This window comes from Thamnophis elegans, chromosome 11, assembly GCF_009769535.1.
Source record: "Thamnophis elegans isolate rThaEle1 chromosome 11, rThaEle1.pri, whole genome shotgun sequence".
NCBI classification, from domain to species: domain Eukaryota; kingdom Metazoa; phylum Chordata; class Lepidosauria; order Squamata; family Colubridae; genus Thamnophis; species Thamnophis elegans.
Window position 1 is genome coordinate 29,851,880 of NC_045551.1, and position 17,708 is coordinate 29,869,587.

The 17,708-nt window shown below is 44.6% G+C and overlaps 1 protein-coding gene across 1 annotated transcript in view; it reads left to right on the forward strand.

The window, feature by feature from the left end:
- The window catches only part of CRLF2 (cytokine receptor like factor 2), a 46,708-nt gene extending 35,439 nt beyond the window's left edge, over nt 1-11,269 (forward strand). The window contains exon 8 of the mRNA XM_032226882.1: nt 10,983-11,269. Within this exon, the coding sequence (XP_032082773.1) occupies nt 10,983-11,269 (287 nt within the window). The remainder of the gene's footprint in view (nt 1-10,982) is intronic.
- The last annotated feature ends 6,439 nt before the right edge of the window (nt 11,270-17,708 follow it).

Here is a 17,708-nt window from a genome sequence, read left to right on the forward strand (position 1 = left end):
CTGTCAGAATTACTAGGTTGACAGGTGGAATAACAATCTTCAGCCCGCCGCGCGGGCCGCGGCTGCTGGCGGCGCAGCTGCGCCTGGGATCGGCTTGAAGATTGCAGGAACAACGGTGCTGGCAGTAGGGCCCTGCAGACTTTTGCCAGGTGGCCTTCCCCTTTGCATCTGAGGCAAATGGCATTGAGGAATGGGCAGGCCGGGCGTTTGTGACGGCCTCCGCATCCCCGGCAGGGCACCATAGACGCTGGTTGCGCCGCTGGCTGTGGTTTGGGCTTCCGCTTAGGCTGGGTCCTCATTTGTGCCACCACATCCTCCTCTGAGTCATCAAAAGGCATCTCGTCCTCAACCATATGGGCTTGAGTTGAAGGTTCTGGAGGTGGGCGTTCAGGCGGAGATAGCTGTAACCGCTCAATATCGGCCGTGGACTGCTCCGATAGCTCAGCTGCCCTGGCAGTCTCCACGGCCTGAAGCAGGGTGATGCGGTGGTTCCAGAACATGCGGCTCCGCAGGTTGACATCGCGGACCCCGCACACAAACTGTTCCACTAAGTTCTCGTCCACATTCGAAAACTCACACTGCGCGGCCACCATGCGCAAAGCCTCCAAAAATTGACTTATAGATTCATTCTGTTTCTGGACCCGCCGGCGGAAAGCAAAACGGCGTGCGATGACAGATGGGGTGGGAGCATAATGATTTTTCAGTCTTGCCATTAGCTCGTCCCACCCCAGTTTGTACGCTGGCCTTGGGGCGGCCAGGGCTCTGGCAGACGCGAACATTGAAGGTTCGCAGCAGGAGAGGAAGAAACTGCACTTTTCTTCCTCGGTCTGGGCTTGATTTTTTGAAGCTATTAAATAGCACTCAAACCTCTCCATAAAACCCTCCCAGGGTTCTCCGGCAGAACCAAAGGGGGCAAATGGAGGCAGCGCGGACGTCATGTTGACAGTGGTGAAGGGAGAGACGATGAGAAGACACAAAAAATTTTTTTTCCTCTTCAGGCAGTGTTCGTTGCCGGTCTACACGGTGGCAGCTAACTGCTTGTCTCTCTCTTTTCACCCTAGCGTCGCGGAATCGCAAATCCCATCCTCGTCGCCAGTTTTGAAGATCGGAAGGAGGGACGCGACCACAGGGTGAACACAACAACTACTTTATTAACTGGTAGGTATGACAGCGATTCAAGGAAACGCGGAGCGCGCCAAACTATTTATATAAACAAGGCAGCCAATAGGAACCCGGGACTTGGGCAGCAACAGCTGTCAAGTCCCCGGTCCAATTAGAGCTAACTTTCGGCCGGCAACAGCCTCCTCCGCGTCCTGGCCAATCAGGACGGAGGAGGCTGTTGCTGACCTCCAAAAGGTGCTGAAACTTTAGTTAACCAACTGAGCCTATTTGCATGGCTCATTAATATTTAACAGGAGGACTTTGTATTTACACACATAATGGCTGGTGTACTAACAGTAGAGTTACTTATACACACTGTTCTCCAGATGTACAATTCTTAACTGTCACTTATCGGCCATTTTATGTACTTAGATAGATTTCTGTTATAGTTATCACCACTGTCTATATTCCACCTGATGCAAATGTTAGCACACCGCTCTCTAAGTTACATGACACCATTGAGAGGCAGCAGCAAACTGACCCTAAGGGTGTTTTTGCCGTGGCTGGGGATTTTAATCAAGCCTGTCTAAAGTCTGTTTTCCCTAAGTTTGTGCATTATATGCAGTGTACCACCAGAGGTAAGAACACTCTAGATCATATGTACTCAAACTTAATACAGGCATATATAGCAATCCCCCTCTCTCATCTGGATATGTCTGACCACATCTCTCTGCTACTGTGCCCAAAGTATACCCCCTTAGGAAAAGGATATGACTAGTCAGGAAAACTGTCAAAATCTGGCTGGCAGGAGCATTCTGCCAGTTGCAGGATTTTTTGAGACTACTGAGTGGAGAATATTTGAACATTTGGAGCTGCAAGAATTCACTGATACTGTACTCTCATACATTAAAACATGTACAGACAATGTAACAGTGAATAAGCACATCAGAGTTTACAGTAATCATAAACCCTGGATGTTAGCAGAGGTACAATCACTTCCGAGAGCCTGAAACTCCACCTTCAAGGCAGGAAACAAAGACGAATACAATGAGACCAGGGCAAACTTGAGAAGAGGCATTAAGGCAGATAAACAGAAATAGAAACAAAAGGTAGAGAAGCATCTGGAAGATAATAACTCAAGACAGGTGTGGCAGGAGCTACAACACCCAACCAACTATAAGGGCAATACAAAAAAATAGCGAATGCAAATGCCCTGCAAGTGGAGGAGCTAAATAGCTTCTTTGCCCTCTTTGAAGTCAAAAGACAGGTCTCTGTGGCTCTAGCCCAAAGGCCCTCTAACCTCCAGCCATTCACCCTGGATGAACATCAAGTGAGAGCTGTGCTGAAGGCTGTACATCCCAACAAAGCTGATGCGGTGCTGGGGAAAGTGATAAAAATCTGTGCTGAGCAATTAACAGGGGTCCTGACAAGGATTTTTAACATATCCCTGCAACAGGCTAGAGTCCCACCATGCTTGAAAGTAGCCACAATTATCCCAAAGAAAGCAGCCATAAACAGCCTGAATGACTATAGACCCATTGCACTGACATCTATAGTGATGAAGTGCTTTGAGAAACTGGTCCTACAACATCTCAGGTCCTGTCTTTCATCAAATTTTGATCAACACCAGTTTGTTTATAGAAGCAACAGGTCGACACGGGACACCTTCACCACTGCTCTACATATTGCACTGAGCCACCTTGAGAAATCTGGGAATTATGTCAGAATGCTTTTATGGACTATAGCTCAGCTTTTAACACCATCTTACCAGGCATTCTCATTGAAAAGCTGACTGATCTGAATTTCCTTCCACTCACTTGTGAATGGATCAAAGACTTCCTAATGGATCATCCACAAACAGTAAAGTCCTTTACATCTTCCACGCTGAAGCTCAGCACAGACTCCCCTCAGGACTGTGTGCTCAGCCCCTACCTGCACTTGCTGTATACATATGACTGCATATCCTCTGATCCATCCAACTTCATAATAAATATTACAGATGACACCACAGTGCTGGGTCTCATAGGGAATGAATCAGTATACAGGGAAGAAGTCCAGAAGATACCCACATGGTGCTCAAAAAACAACTTACATCTAAATACTAGTAAGACAAAGGAGATGATGCTAGATTTCCAGAAGCACAGAGAAGAACCTGAGCCAGTGTATATCGAGAGGGGCTGTGTGGAGAGGATTTCTTCTTTTAAATTCTTAGGAGTGCTTATTAGTGAAAATCTCACTTGGAAAAACAACATGCCCCTTCATTTCCTTAGAGTCCTGTGAAAAAATCAGGTGGAACAACGGATGATTACCTCTTTCTATCAGTCCACCATAGAAAGTGTCCTCACATACTGCATTACAGTACACTAGTTTAACTGCTGCATAAGGAAGGCACTACAGAGAGTGATCAATTCAGCACAAGTAACCATTGGTTGCCCTCTAACATCACTGGATGACCTTGCCAGGGCTCACTGCTTTAGCAGAGTGAGGAAGATACTCAGAAATGATTAGCATTCTGGTCAGTGTCTCTTCGCACTTCTACCATTGGCAGAAGACATCAAAACATAGCCAGATGAACAAATAGATTTAAAACAATTTCTATCCTTGGTCTGTCAGACTCTTAAACACAACCACAATCACTGCACACACATACATGGAAATGTATGGCTAGTTTTTTCTTTTTCTTTCTTTTTCTTTTTTCTTCCCCCTAATTACTGGCATTGGGATTATTCATTATACTATTTATGTTGTTTGTATTTGTTGTCATGGATTGCACCAGCGAGGCTAAAACCAATTTTGTTGAATTTATTTTGTACAATGACAATAAAGGCTATGCTATACTATACTATACTATCAGGAAAAATGCTTCTCAAAATATGTATGTTTGTTTGCATGTGAATATACATTAAAATCTTCACAGTTTTCTATGAAAACTTCTTTTTAAAATCACAGATTTTTAACCTGAGAAAATAAGAAACAAAAAGACTTTGGAACGGACCAGTGAAATTGATTATCAAAATTGCACAGCTTTCATGAAACAAACACAGCTGGACATTTGTACTATAGCTGTCACTCAAACTTAGTAAACAGTTTCCTGTAAAGCTCAAAGACCCTATTTTTAAGAGCTCATAATCTAGCTAACCTTTCCATTTTATTCTAGATTTTGTTAAAAGAGATTCAAGACTGTAAGGCTTGATAAAGATCAGAATTACATAAAATGCAATATAAGTTTTGCACTAGCAAGGATAAAGCTTTTCTCTGAACTTGTACAAGTACTTCTCAACTTACAACAGTTCATTTAGTGACCATTCAAAGTTACAACAGCACTGAAAAAAAATGTGATTTATGACCATTTTTCACACTTACGACTTTTACAGCATCACCATAGTCACCTGATCAAAATGTGAACAATTGGCAACGACATGTATTTATGATGGTTACAGTGTTCTGGAGTTCTGTGATCATCTCTGGCAACCTTCTGACAAGTAAAGTCACTGGGGAAGCCAGATCCACTTAACAACCATGTTACAAGCTTAACAGTTGCAATGATTCACTTAACAAGTGGCACTGTGGCAAGAAAGGTATAAAATGGGGCAAAACTCACTTAACAATTGCTTTGCTTAGCAACAAAAATCTAAGTCGAGGGCTACCTGTACTTTTTGCTGTGAAGTTGTCAAGATTTTTGTGGACGAGCTGTGGTCAGCTGTACTGCTAAGTAAAAGAGGGAAGTAAATGTTGATGCATCTAGGATGAAGTGGGAGCAGCCGTTCCCAGGTATTTCTCCAGACCTGCCTGACTGTTCTCCTATTAGAGGAAAATGTCACAAACAAATCAGCTCTGCATGCTTATGCTCAGTTTGATCACCCTCCCCCTTAAAAGTGACTTGAGTTTGATGTAAATGGGTGGCAGACATATAATAAAGCCTTAAGTGGAATCATTTTTGTAAATAACCATATAATTAGTCTATGGAGATTCTCAATCATCCAGGTCATGGTTGTCGCAAAGGTGCTTTTTCTAAAAGACAACTGAACTTCCTTCATTTTGTCTTTTGAAAACATTTCGCTTCTCAGTTCTGAAGAACTGAAGTCTAGTTGTCTTTTGGAAAAAAAACCCCACCTTTGGAACAATTATGTAATTTGTCTCTGGGTATTTTTTTTTAATGTCTTATCATGGCAACAGTTTACAAAGAGCAAACATCAAATTAGCAGAACAGCAGATTCTTCCTCAGTGATGGTGGAAGTGGTACACTTGAATTCTTGGGCTTATGAAGTGATTCCTAGAATTGAATTATTGATAGCAATAAACAACTCTTTCTAAAGAGAACTACTTTCCTTAGTTACTCCTGCAACAAAAACAAAATATGTCTTTATGACGTTTACCAGGCAGCCCCATCTGAAGACAGAAAGTGTTTTTGCATAGATTTCCTTGAATCGCCTTTGAAAAAAAACTTTGAATCACACCACACTTTTCTTCAGAATGCTAAGCTGTAGAATATTATCACATGAATCTGAAGCCGTCAAAAGAAAGGGGGAAATGAAAGCATTTCAGGTTTAACAGTCTGCAAGGAGAAAAAAAATAGAAAGTCTGCAAGTCTGCAAGTTAAGAAGTTAGGTTCTGGCACGCCTTTTCAAACATCTGTCAAGTGAAGATTCTAAAACATTGGGGGAAACAGTGAGGCTTTTAACATGTGTTAGAATGTAAACTTCCCTACATTTAAATATTTGTTAGTTAATGCTTTAAACCAGTTTGTACTTCCCTCCCCTGCTTTTTTTGCTAAAAATTAGTTCCATTTAAAAAAAATATTCTTATTCATGTAGACAGAAAAAGCAGCAATTTTCTTTTTGAAAAACAAACCCTGAAAGCATTGTCAACTTTTCATATTTGTACTTGTACTAGTAGAAATTCATTTTGTAATGTTTAAGAAATAGCCGAATTTGACTCTTCCTTACAAGCTTGCAAAATAACAATGTAAGGGACATATTTCTACTTTTACACTTATATCAGACAGCCAGTGGTGGGTTCCGGATCCTGTTGCAACCGGTACGGTTGAAACGGGACCCAGCATCCTCCACAAGAACATGCACAGCGTGCGCATGCGTCTTACCATCCAGCAATGCCTCTGTGAGCCTCTGTGACTCTCCAGCTGCTCGGCAGAGCATTGCACAAGTGCTGTATGTGATGTGCACGTGCGCGTAAGCACTGAACACTTTAAAGACAGGTAAGGAGCGCGGGCAGGCGGGTGGGCCTTCCAGAGCACCGTACCAGAACAGTTCCCAGTGCTCCAGGCAGGCTTCTGTATGGCCGTACCGGGGAGTATCACCTGCAACCCACCATTGTAGACAGCCCATGCCCCACTGGGTCATACTTTCAGAGATAGTTTCTTACCTAAACAGAGAAACAGACAAAACCCTGGGGGAAAAAAACTCCAGTGGAATATCAATGACTTCTAAATTCCTACTGACTTTCCCATTGACATTGCTTGTAGGAAGCTGTCAGGCAGTGGTGAAATTCAGCTGGTTATATCCGGTTTGGGTACTGGTGGCAGGAACTCCACCCACCCATCCAGATGTCATCCTGTCCTGTTTTTGACATTCTGCGTGGAAGTGGCACATGCAACCGAAGCAATCCGGTAGCGAAGGTAAGTTGATTTCACCCCTGCTGTCAAGGTATGTCAGAAATCAGTTTTCCACTGCCTTGGTTGAACTGTCTATCATTGTGCCAAGCAGAGGAGGGAAAATGGGAGTCTTGCACTATGAGAAAACAACTGCTAGTGGAGAAAATATTGTTTTTGATCAAGCCACTAAGCAGAGAGTTTTTACAAAGGAATAGGCAGGAAAAAAATGTGCAGCAATATCTGTTATTGCAGACATTCTGTGATATAGGTAGTCCTCGATTTACAACAGTTCATTTAGTGACCATTCGAAATGACAATGGCACTGAAAAACTGACCTACACAAAACACATACATACAAAACACATACAGAAAACTGACCTTTTTTCATACTTGCAACCATTGTAGTATCCACATGATCAAAGTTCAGATGCTCAAAAATCACATCTCTCATATTTATGACAGTTGCAATCTCCTGGGGTCATGTAACCACTTTTTGTGACTTTCTGATAAGGAAAGTCAATGGGGACGCCATATTCACTTAACAACTGTTACTAACTTTACAACTGCAGCGATTCATTTAACAACCATGGCAAGGTCATAAAACAAGGCAAAATTCACATTCAACAGTCTCGCTTAGAACAGAAATTGTGGTCATAAGTTGAGAACTACTTGTGGTTTACAATATTTTGTACTGTTCATAATACAATTGTGAATTCATCAATAAACCAGTGACTATGGATAAGTATAAAATAAAGATCTTTTTCCTTTGCCTGTCTCTTCTTCTAAATTTCTATTATTAGTCTGTACTTTTCTTTTTTAAATATTTTTTCTGCAAGAGTGTTCTTTTAAAAATAAAGATTACATTAAAAATAAAAATTTTTAAAACAACTTGTAGAAAATTTAACAATATATTTTATTCTTTTTAATAGTATAATAAATTTATTTTGAATAATAAATGCAAGTTCATTTTATACAACTCTTTTCCCATTAATCCACTATGATTACTTCTTGAAATTTTGCATTAATTTTTTCAAGCAATTTTTATTTGTTCTCTCTCCAAATTGTATTTCAATGTTTGTATATACTACCTAATAAATGGTCTTGTTTTTGTATAAGTCTTACAGATTCTGTCATTTTTTCCAGGTTTTTTAAAAAAATTAATCTTCTCAATTATTTGCAGATATACAATATATTAATCCTGGTAGCAGATTCCTTCCTTTGTGAAACAATACTTATTGTGCCTTGAATCTGTTTCCTGAATCTGAAGATATCACTGGCATTTCATTAAAACTTCCTTACTGTATTATTGTCCATAGAGCAAAAAACATGGGATGATGATGCTAATGGTGAGATTGCTGGGTTTATCCTTGCTTCATAGTGTAACGGCTTATGCATCTGAAAAAAAAAAGTCTTTTCATGTAGAGTATTTGGAAGTATAAAAAAGTTGTGTGCTGTACACTACGCTGTACCCAGAGTGACAAGTTCTTTATTCACATTTTCATCATGGCTATGACAAAAATACAGTCTTGGGTTGAAAGCATAAAAGACCTAAAATGGACAACTAACATCAAAAACATCATCAAAAACGCACAGCAAAGAATGTTCTTTCTGTACCAACTCAGGAAGCTCAGAATGTCCAAGGAGCTGCTGATACAGTTCTACAGAGGAATTATTGAGTCTGTCATCTGCACCTCTATAACTGTCTGGTTTGGTTCTGCAACCCAACAAGACAGACACAGACTTCAGAGGATAATTAGAACTGCAGAAAAAACAATTACTACCAACCTGCCTTCCATTGAGGACCTGTATACTGCATGAGTCAAAAAGAAGGCTGGGAAAATAAATACATACCCTTCACATCCTGGACATAAACTGTTTCAACTCCTATCCTCAAAACGATGGTATAGAGCACTGCACACCACAACAACTAGATACAAGAACAGTTTTTCCCAAATGGCATCACTCTGCTAAACAAATAAGTCCCTCAACACCAGTGGTGAGATTCAAATAATTTAACAACCAGTTCTCTGCCCTAAGGATTTCTTCCAACAACCAGTTCACCAAACTGCTCAGAAAGTAAACAGCCGGTTTTCCCAAAGTGGTGTAAACTGGCTGAATCCTACCACTGCTCAACACAGTCAAACTATTTACTAAGTTTACACTATTATTAATCTCATCATTCCTATCACCCATCTCTTCCCACCTATGACTGTATACTGTAACTTTGTGCTTATTTTTTTACGATATATATTGATTGTTTCCTAGTATGATTTCATTGCTTATTTCTTCCTCAGTGACTATCATTAAGTGTTTGTTCTGACCCCCTCCTCCGTCCCATACGAAAGGCAAGACAAGCGTAAAATGGAATGTCCTTTAATAACAAGACCAGAATTTCGGTGGCTGAAAGCCAAATAAACAAACAGATAAGGACTTTGGCAGCAAGTCCGACAAACCTTGGCAGCAATGCAAACAAACTCTGGCAGCAATCCAGCCTGCCAAGTTTATTTCTCTTTAGTCCAAGCACTGACTTCTGCAAGAAGGGCGTGGCACAAGCAGTCTCTTTTATAGTCTGGAGAGGAGCTTAATGACCACCAGCTGAGCATAATTACCTCCTGTAATTACGTAGTTGTTCTTGACGCCGAGTAGCCCTTTGACGGTGTGCATCCCAGAACAACTCACTATTGGTTTCTGGATCACTAACTGATCCAAGGCTCAGGCATCACCTGGTGGCCAACCAGTTTCTCTAAGAGCCAAGGTGGTGCAGTGGTTAAATGCAGCACTGCAGGCTACTGCTAGATCAGCAGGTCAGCGGTTCAAATCTCACCGGCTCAGGGTTGACTCAGCCTTCCATCCTTCCGAGGTGGGTAAAATGAGGACCCAGATTGTTGGGGGCAATATGCTGACTCTCTGTAAACCGCTTAGAGAGGCCTGAAAGGCCTATGAAGCGGTATATAAGTCTACTGCTATTGCACCCTGCTTGGAGTCGGAACCCTGTCCAGGGTTCTCCACATCCTCCAGGGCCGACTCATAGGGCCTCTCACTGTCAGAGTCTGGTGGCCGCTCTAACGGCTCCTGCCAGGCCACAACACTATCCCTCACTGCAGGGCCCTTCCCCCGGGTCTGACACTTGGGATGTGACCTCGAGGGATTTTCTGCATGATAGGCTCGCACCAGGGCAGGGGCATGCACGGCCGTCACATCAGTCCAGGTTCCCCCGTCCGACCCCTCGTCCATCCAGTCTACTAAATACTGGAACCATCCCTGGAGCCATCTTGAGTCATGGATCTGGGCCACGTGTCCACCACATGCGATGATGGCTGAGGGGAAGAGGGTCGGCGGAGAGGACAAGCCGATAGTTCAGGGATCAGGAGCGAGCGATAGAACACCGGGTGCACTCGCATCAAGCATGGGAGGGTCAGGCAATGGGCCATTGGGTTGATGACGGTTTCCACGAGGAACGATCCAAGATACCGGTGGTCCAATTTCTTAGCCGGCCGGTGGGACAAAAGATGCTGTGTGGACAGCCACACACACTCTCCCACAGCCAACTCTGGCACCGCACACCAAGACGTATCTGCCACCCTTTCGTAGTCCTCCTTCGCCTGATTCCGATAGTGGCGCACCACTTGGTGACTGCTTGGAGCTGAGAGAGGAAGTCCTGTGTTGCGGGGACCGGGGAGTCCACCAGGGTGAGAGGGAAAAAATGAGGGTGGTATCCGGCATTAGCCATGAAGGGCGTCATCCATGTGGAGGTATGCTGGGAGTTGTTAAACGCAAACTCTGCCATGGCCAGGTACTCCACCCAGTTGTTCTGTTGCTGATTCACAAAGCAGCGCAGGTACTGTTCTAGGATCCAATCACCTTCTCCGTACGCCCATCAGTTTCGGGATGGTGTGCCAAGGAAAAACACACCTGGACATCTAGAGCCTCCATCAGCCCTTTCCAAAATTGAGCCGTGAATTGCATCCCATGGTCCGAGATGACCCGGTCTGGTAGGCAGTGCAAGTAGAACACATGCTGAATGAACATGAGGGCTGTGGCGCAGGCTGTCGGCAATCTCCGACAGGGGATGAAAAGCCATCTTGGTGAGCATGCCCACCACAACAAGGACCGTGGTAAACCCTGATGACAGAGGCAGCTCAGTCAAGAAATCCATGGACACGGCTCCCCAGGGTCTGTCTGGGGTCGGCAAGGGCTGCAATAAACCTGGAGGAGCTCCTGTCGACACTGGATGCATGTCGTAATGTACTTCTGCATGTTGTCTCATAAGCGGGGCCACCAGAACGTACGAGAGACCAGGTGCAATGTCTTGAAAAGGCCAAAATGTCCCGCTTCTGGAGTGTCATGACACTGGGAGAGAACCAGTCCACAGAGGGGCCCTGCGGGCACATAGAACCAGTCCCGATACCTCAAAAGGTCCTCATCAAAGGTCCATGGGGAAGCCGGGCCTACTTCCGCCTTTCATTGCTCCACCTACTCGTCTCCCCACTGCTCATTCCGTATCAGAGACCGTACGTCCACGGGTTCATGAACTGCAGCAAAGGATTTGACGGGTAGAACAGTCCAGGGTGGAAGCGAGTCCACAGGGTCAGAGTACTCCGGTTTCCTAGACAGGGCACCCGCCCTTTGATTTAACGCACTAGGGATGTACGTCACTTTAAAATTGAACTGGGCAAAGAACGGATCTGGCGTTGGTTCAGCTTACAGACCGTGGTGAAAAACTCCAAATTCCGATGGTCCGTCCGGACCTCGACCTGATTCCTGGCCCCCTCCAGATGAGGCCTCCAGGCCTCGAATGCCACCTTGATAGCCAACAACTCCTTCTCCCATATGGTGTAATTGCGCTAAGAAGGATTGAGTTTCCGAGAGTAGTAAGCGCAAGGGGAAAGAGTACCACCAGGGGCGTGAACCTGCAGTAACACCGCACCCACTGCGATGTCATACACGTCCGTCTCCACGATGGACGATGGGGATCAGGGTGCTTCAAGATCGGCTCCTTCGTAAAAGCCTGCTTCAGGGCCACGAACGCTCGTTGCTCCATGGGACCCCAGCGAAACGACACTTTCTTTTGCAGGAGCCGAGTGAGGGGCACGGTCAAGAAAGCAAAGCTGGGGATGGAGGTCCGGTAGTAGTTGGCAAACCCGAGAAGTCTCTGCACATCCTTCATATGTCGAGGAGGTTGCCAACTACGCAACGCCTCCACCTTGCCCGGCTCCATCGCAATTCCTTCAGGGGAGATACGGTGCCTCAGGAACTCGATGGTAGTCTGCCAAAACTGACACTTCTCCAGCTTTGTGAACAAATGATGTTCTCGGAGTCGCTGCAAGACCAGATGCAAATGACATTGATGATCCTTTCGGGACGTCGAGTAGATCAAGATGTCATCCAGGTAAATGACAACAAACTGATCCAACAGGTCCCGGAAGATATCATTCATAAAATGTTGGAAGATTGCTGGTGCATTGGTCAGCCCAAACGGCATGACCGTGTACTCGAAATGTCTGTATCGGGTGCCAAAGGCCGTCTTCCATTTGTCCCCCACCCTGACTCGAATCAGGTTGTAGGCTCCACGCAAGTCCAACTTCGTGAATACCATTGCCTGCCAGAGCTGCTCCAACAACTCCAGAATCAGGGGCAGCGGGTACCAGTTACGTACCATGATGGCATTCAGGTGCCCGTAATCGCGACAAAGTCTCAGATCCCCGGTCTTCTTTTTCATGAACAAAACCGGGGCAGACAAGGGCAAGGATGAAGGCCAGATAAACCCCCGGGCAAGGTTCTTGTCAAGAAAGTCCCACAATGCGGCCAACTCCGGCTCAGACATGGAGTACAGACGACCCGTAGGGAGCTTTGCATCAGGTACCAGGTTGATGGAACAGTCATAAGGCCGATGCAGTGGCAGTTTATCCGCTCCTGCTCGCTGAAAACATTCGCAAAGTCCACTAAACCCGGCAGCACGTCCACCTTGGGCGAACTGGGTACCTGGGCCACACAGACCTGCCAGATGTGGTCGACACATTGCAGGGACGGGAACGTGACCAGATTTTGTGACCAGTAGATCTGAGGGTCGTGCGTCTGCAGCCAAGCCAAGCCCAAGACTACGTGGAAATGCAGGCCCGAAGCCATGTAAAATGGGATGGCCTCCTCGTGCTCCCCAAGGATCAAACGCAAAGGTTGTGTGGCAGCCTTGATAGGCCCAGACAGAAGCAAACAGCCATCAGTAGTCTTGACCGGCATCAGTGGGTCCACTGGACACAGAGGGATGTAGTACACTGTAGCAAATGCCGCATCCATAAAGTTCATGGTAGCCCCGGAATCGACCAAGGCAGGGGAAAGAATTCCCTGCGGACTACCCGACAAGAGGATGTGTGCTGCTAAAACCATGTGCCGTGGTGCCCCGTCCACCTCTGTTTTGGACTGTGCCTGACCTACAGTTTCCTTTGGATCGGCCCCCACCTGAGTTCTGACACGTGGTTCAGGAGCTGAGGGGTTGGTCTCAGACCTTGCAGCCCCCCTACTCTTCTTAGGGCAAGCTGTGGCTAAGTGTCCCAGAGCCCCACAAGAAAAACAAAACCCCCCTGCACGCCGTCTGTCCATCACCGTGCATGCCACTCAGGGTGTGGCGGCACCCAACTCCATGGGCTTCCCCCTGGCAACTGCAGTCTCCTGAGAAATTGGCACACTAGTGGTCTCCTGGGATGCACGGCGAGGCCTCCACCTCTGCAGCCAGGCATCTATCCGGAGGCACAAGTGGACTAACGCATCAAACGTCGGTGGCCTGTCACCCTCACCACCTCATCCTGCAAGTCATTGGACAGCCCGTCCTGAAAAGTGTCCATGAAGGCTGGCTCATTCCAAGCTGACTCCTGACTAAGCAGCCGGAATTCGCTGACATAATCCTGCAAGGAGCCATTGCCCTGCTGCAGTGCCCTGAGTAGTCTGGTGGCTGTTTCTTCCTTAATGGGATCCTCAAACAGCAGCCGGAGATGATTACAAAAGCCCTGGAAATCATCCAGCAGAGGGCTAGGCTGAGATAGCAACGGCATAGCCCAACGGACATCTGTGCCTGAGAGCAAGCTGATGATAAATCCCACCTTCGTCCAGTCGGTGGGAAAGTCCTCCGCTCTCAAGCTGATAAACAGCTGGCATTGTCCCAGGAACGCTGCAAACATAGTTTGTTTGCCACCAAACCTGTCTGGTGTAGCCACTGGGCACTTCCTCCATGGCTGGGGGGGGGGGGTGTTAGCAGGTCCCAGAAGCTGAGAGACTTTACCAGTTTGTCTTGGGCAGAAGTCAATCTGTTCTGACCCGCTCCTCCATACCATACAAAAGCCAAGACAAGCGTAAAATGGAATGTCCTTTAATAACAAGATCAGAATCTTGGTGGCTGAAAGCCAAATAAACAAACAGATAAGGACTTTGGCAGCAAGTCCAACAAACCTTGGCAGCAATGCAAACAAACTCTGGCAGCAATCCAGCCTGCCAAGTTCGTTTCTCTTTAGTCCAAGCATTGACTTTTGCAAGAAGGGCGTGGCACAAGCAGTCTCTTTTATAGTCTGGAGAGGAGCTTAATGACAATCAGCTGAGCATAATTACCTCCTGTAATTACGTAGTTGTTCTTGACGCCGAGTAGCCCTTCGACGGCGTGCATCCCGGAACAACTCACTGTTGGTTTCTGGATCACTCTCTCTTGTCCCCTCCCCACTGATCCAAGGCTCAGGCGCCACCTGGTGGCCAACCAGTCTCTCTGCGCCCTGCTCAGAGTTGGAACCCTGTCCAGGGTCCTCCACATTCTCCAGGGCCGACTCATAGGGCCCCTCGCTGTCGGAGTCTGGTGGCAGCTCCAACGGCTCCTGCCGGGCCACAACAGTGTTATACCTTATGATTCTTGATGAATGTATCTTTTCTTTTATGTACACTGAGAGCATATGTACCAATTACCTCCCACAGACCCATTAGATCTCACAGGGTTGGCCTCCTCCGGGTGCCATCTACCAGCCAATGCCACCTGGCTATTACCCGGGGGAGGGCCTTCTCTGTGGCAGCTCCGGCCCTCTGGAATGAACTCCCCGCAGGGATTCGGACCCTCACCTCTCTCCAGGCCTTCCGAAAAGCCATCAAAACCTGGCTTTGCCGGCAGGCCTGGGGGTGATGAGTTCCCTCCCCTCTCGACATGTATGGTTGTGCGATTGTTGTCGACTTTTATTATTTGTCTTTTGTCTTTTATGTTCCCCCTTTCCCCCCCCCCCCCCTTGAATTGTTCGCCGCCCTGAGTCCTCCCGGAGAAGGGCGGCATACAAATAATAAAATACATACAAATACAAATACAATACAAATACAAAGACAAATTCCTTTTGTATCCAATCACACTTGGCCAATAAAGAATTCTATTCTACTCTACTCTACTCTACCCTACTCTACCCTACCCTACTCTACTCTACTCTACTTTAAAAGCCTCACTTGAATAGGTCATTAAGAGTTATTTTTTGCAATATGGTAGATTTAAAGAATTGTACGTCTGGAACTGTATGGAGATCATGTGAAATGCCATTGACTTATGATCCCTTTTTATGGCTACTGAAAAGATATTTTTTGAAATCTGCCATTTCAAGGTATTGCTCTGAAATGATTTTCAGAAGCCTGAAATCCTTCAATCAGATTCATTTTTACTCCATATACCTGCAATTCTGTAAACAGGAAACAGCGTTGAAGTGGTATTGTAAAAGATCGTGCATAATTTTTCTCCTCCAATCCAAGAATCAGACTGCACTGTTAGCTAATGGACAGAAGGTGGCAGCAAAACTCTTTCTCATGTCTTACCTTTAAATTGAAGTCCAACTGTGGACATTTTATTATTCATAGAAGGAAAATAAAAGAAAAAGAAAATAAGAGTTGATGATCTCGTCAGCTTTTGACACATATTAAATAGGCAACATATACACAGTAGACTTTACTGTTTCAGGTTTCAAAGGTAGTTTTTCAATAAACACCCTCCTTCATCTTTGACTCACAATACTTTTTGTGTCACCTTCTGAGACTTCTGGGCTACCCTTTCAGAAAACATTTGCCTCTACAGCTTGCTCCTTCAGCAACAGTATTGCCCCTAAACATGGATAGTTACTTGTAGTTTCCAGTTGATTTCCTTATCATAGGAAATATAAATTATTCAAGGCATCTCCTGCAGAATTTACGAATTAACGCCAAGAGTTGGACATGTCTCCAGTAGTATTGGACGCTTCTTAAAACTTTTATATTTCGATTAACAGAGTTGGAAGAGATCCTATAGGTCATCTAGTCCACCCCCCCCACCCAAGTAGGAGACCCTACAACATTTCTGACAAATGGCAGTCCAATCTATTCTTGAAAGCCTCCAGTGGTGAAGCTCCCACAACTTCCGAAGGCAACTTCTGTTCAATTGGTTGATTGTTCTCACTGCCAGGAAAGTTCTCCTTATTTCTAGGTTGAATTTCTCCTTGATCAGTTTCTATCCATTATTCCTTCTCTAGCCTTCAGGTGCTTTGGAAAATAGCGTGACCCCTTCCTCTCTGTTTTATTGGATACTTGAAGGGAAAATGAAACCCACAATATGTTAATGGGGTATATTAACAAAACATACATCAAACCATGGGTTTTCAATCTTTTCTAAACAGTGTTAGGTTTTTTTTTTAAAAAAAAAACAACTGGAATTTCTGATCCAAAGGCAACATTTGACTGATTGAAAATCACTTGTGATTTTTCATTAGAGAATCAATAAAAATAATAAGAGTGCGGGGAAAAGTTCAGACAACATATAGCATCCATATAAAACACATGTAATACATAAGACCACAGCTACACAAAACACATACAGAGCTTCCAAGTATTAGTTTGGATTAATATTAAACTTAAGTAATGAATAGCAGCAAATAGTATACCCCCAATATTTATCCATATAAAGAGCCTTAACTTAACATGATCTCAGCCTTGGCAACTTTAAGATGTATGAACGTTCACTCCCAGAATCCATCAGACAGCCATGCTTATGCACTTAATGCACTCCATACTAATGGAAGCTTAGGTAGGAAAATAAATAAAAATGTTCTACCAAATCCCACATCTTGCCAAATAGTATTGCTAGCTGAAGCTGAAATCAATTCTGCCAAAATGAATGTGTCCATTTTTATGCATGTGTCTATAACCCCCACATCAAAGAGAAAAGGTCAGGACAGACGAAAGGAAGAAAGAAAGAAAAGGAGAAAAGAAAAAGGGTTTAGTAACTTTTTTAAAAAAAGTTTGTAGTTTAAAATACTCCATTTACGGAATTAATTGATTACACTCCATTGATCAACCCATCTTAGAGACAAGTAGACATAGCCACATAGACTTCCTTTCCCTCTTTCCAGTAGAAACAGCAAAAGAAAAGTGGGGGAACAGACAGGATAGATACAAAAGGTACATGAGGAAAGGATAGAAATTTTGGGTACAGAAATAAAAAGGCTTCATGAATAAGAAGCGCAACTCGATATAGAGGATGCAACCAGAATGGGAAGGGTGCCCATGTTTTGCAGCAATGTCTGCAACCATTTGCAACTCCGATCTTTTGTAAGATACCGGTAACTCTTCTTCAACCCAAGATAATGGGAGATTTTTTCCCTCTGACGTAAATATGGTCAACTAAATGGATCACAGATGTAAGCTCATTCAGAAAGAATCACTCCAGCCCTAAACTTGTATTTTGCAATCTGAACATTTTTCTGTTGAAATGCACTGATTTGCATTCACCTTAAGAGGATTACACAAACTAGTGATGACATAAGCCCCATTAATTTTATTGGTGGCAAAATTCAATTACCATAATCTGGATGCAGCCCACAGATTCCTGAGGAAATTGTGCAGGTCTAAAACCAGCTCTGATTCAAGCTCTTTTGTAGAGGTACCTTTAATGAGAGACACTGATTTCTAAATGTCCTTCTAATGCAATGTTTGCCCCCAGGACCTAATTCATATCTCATTATCT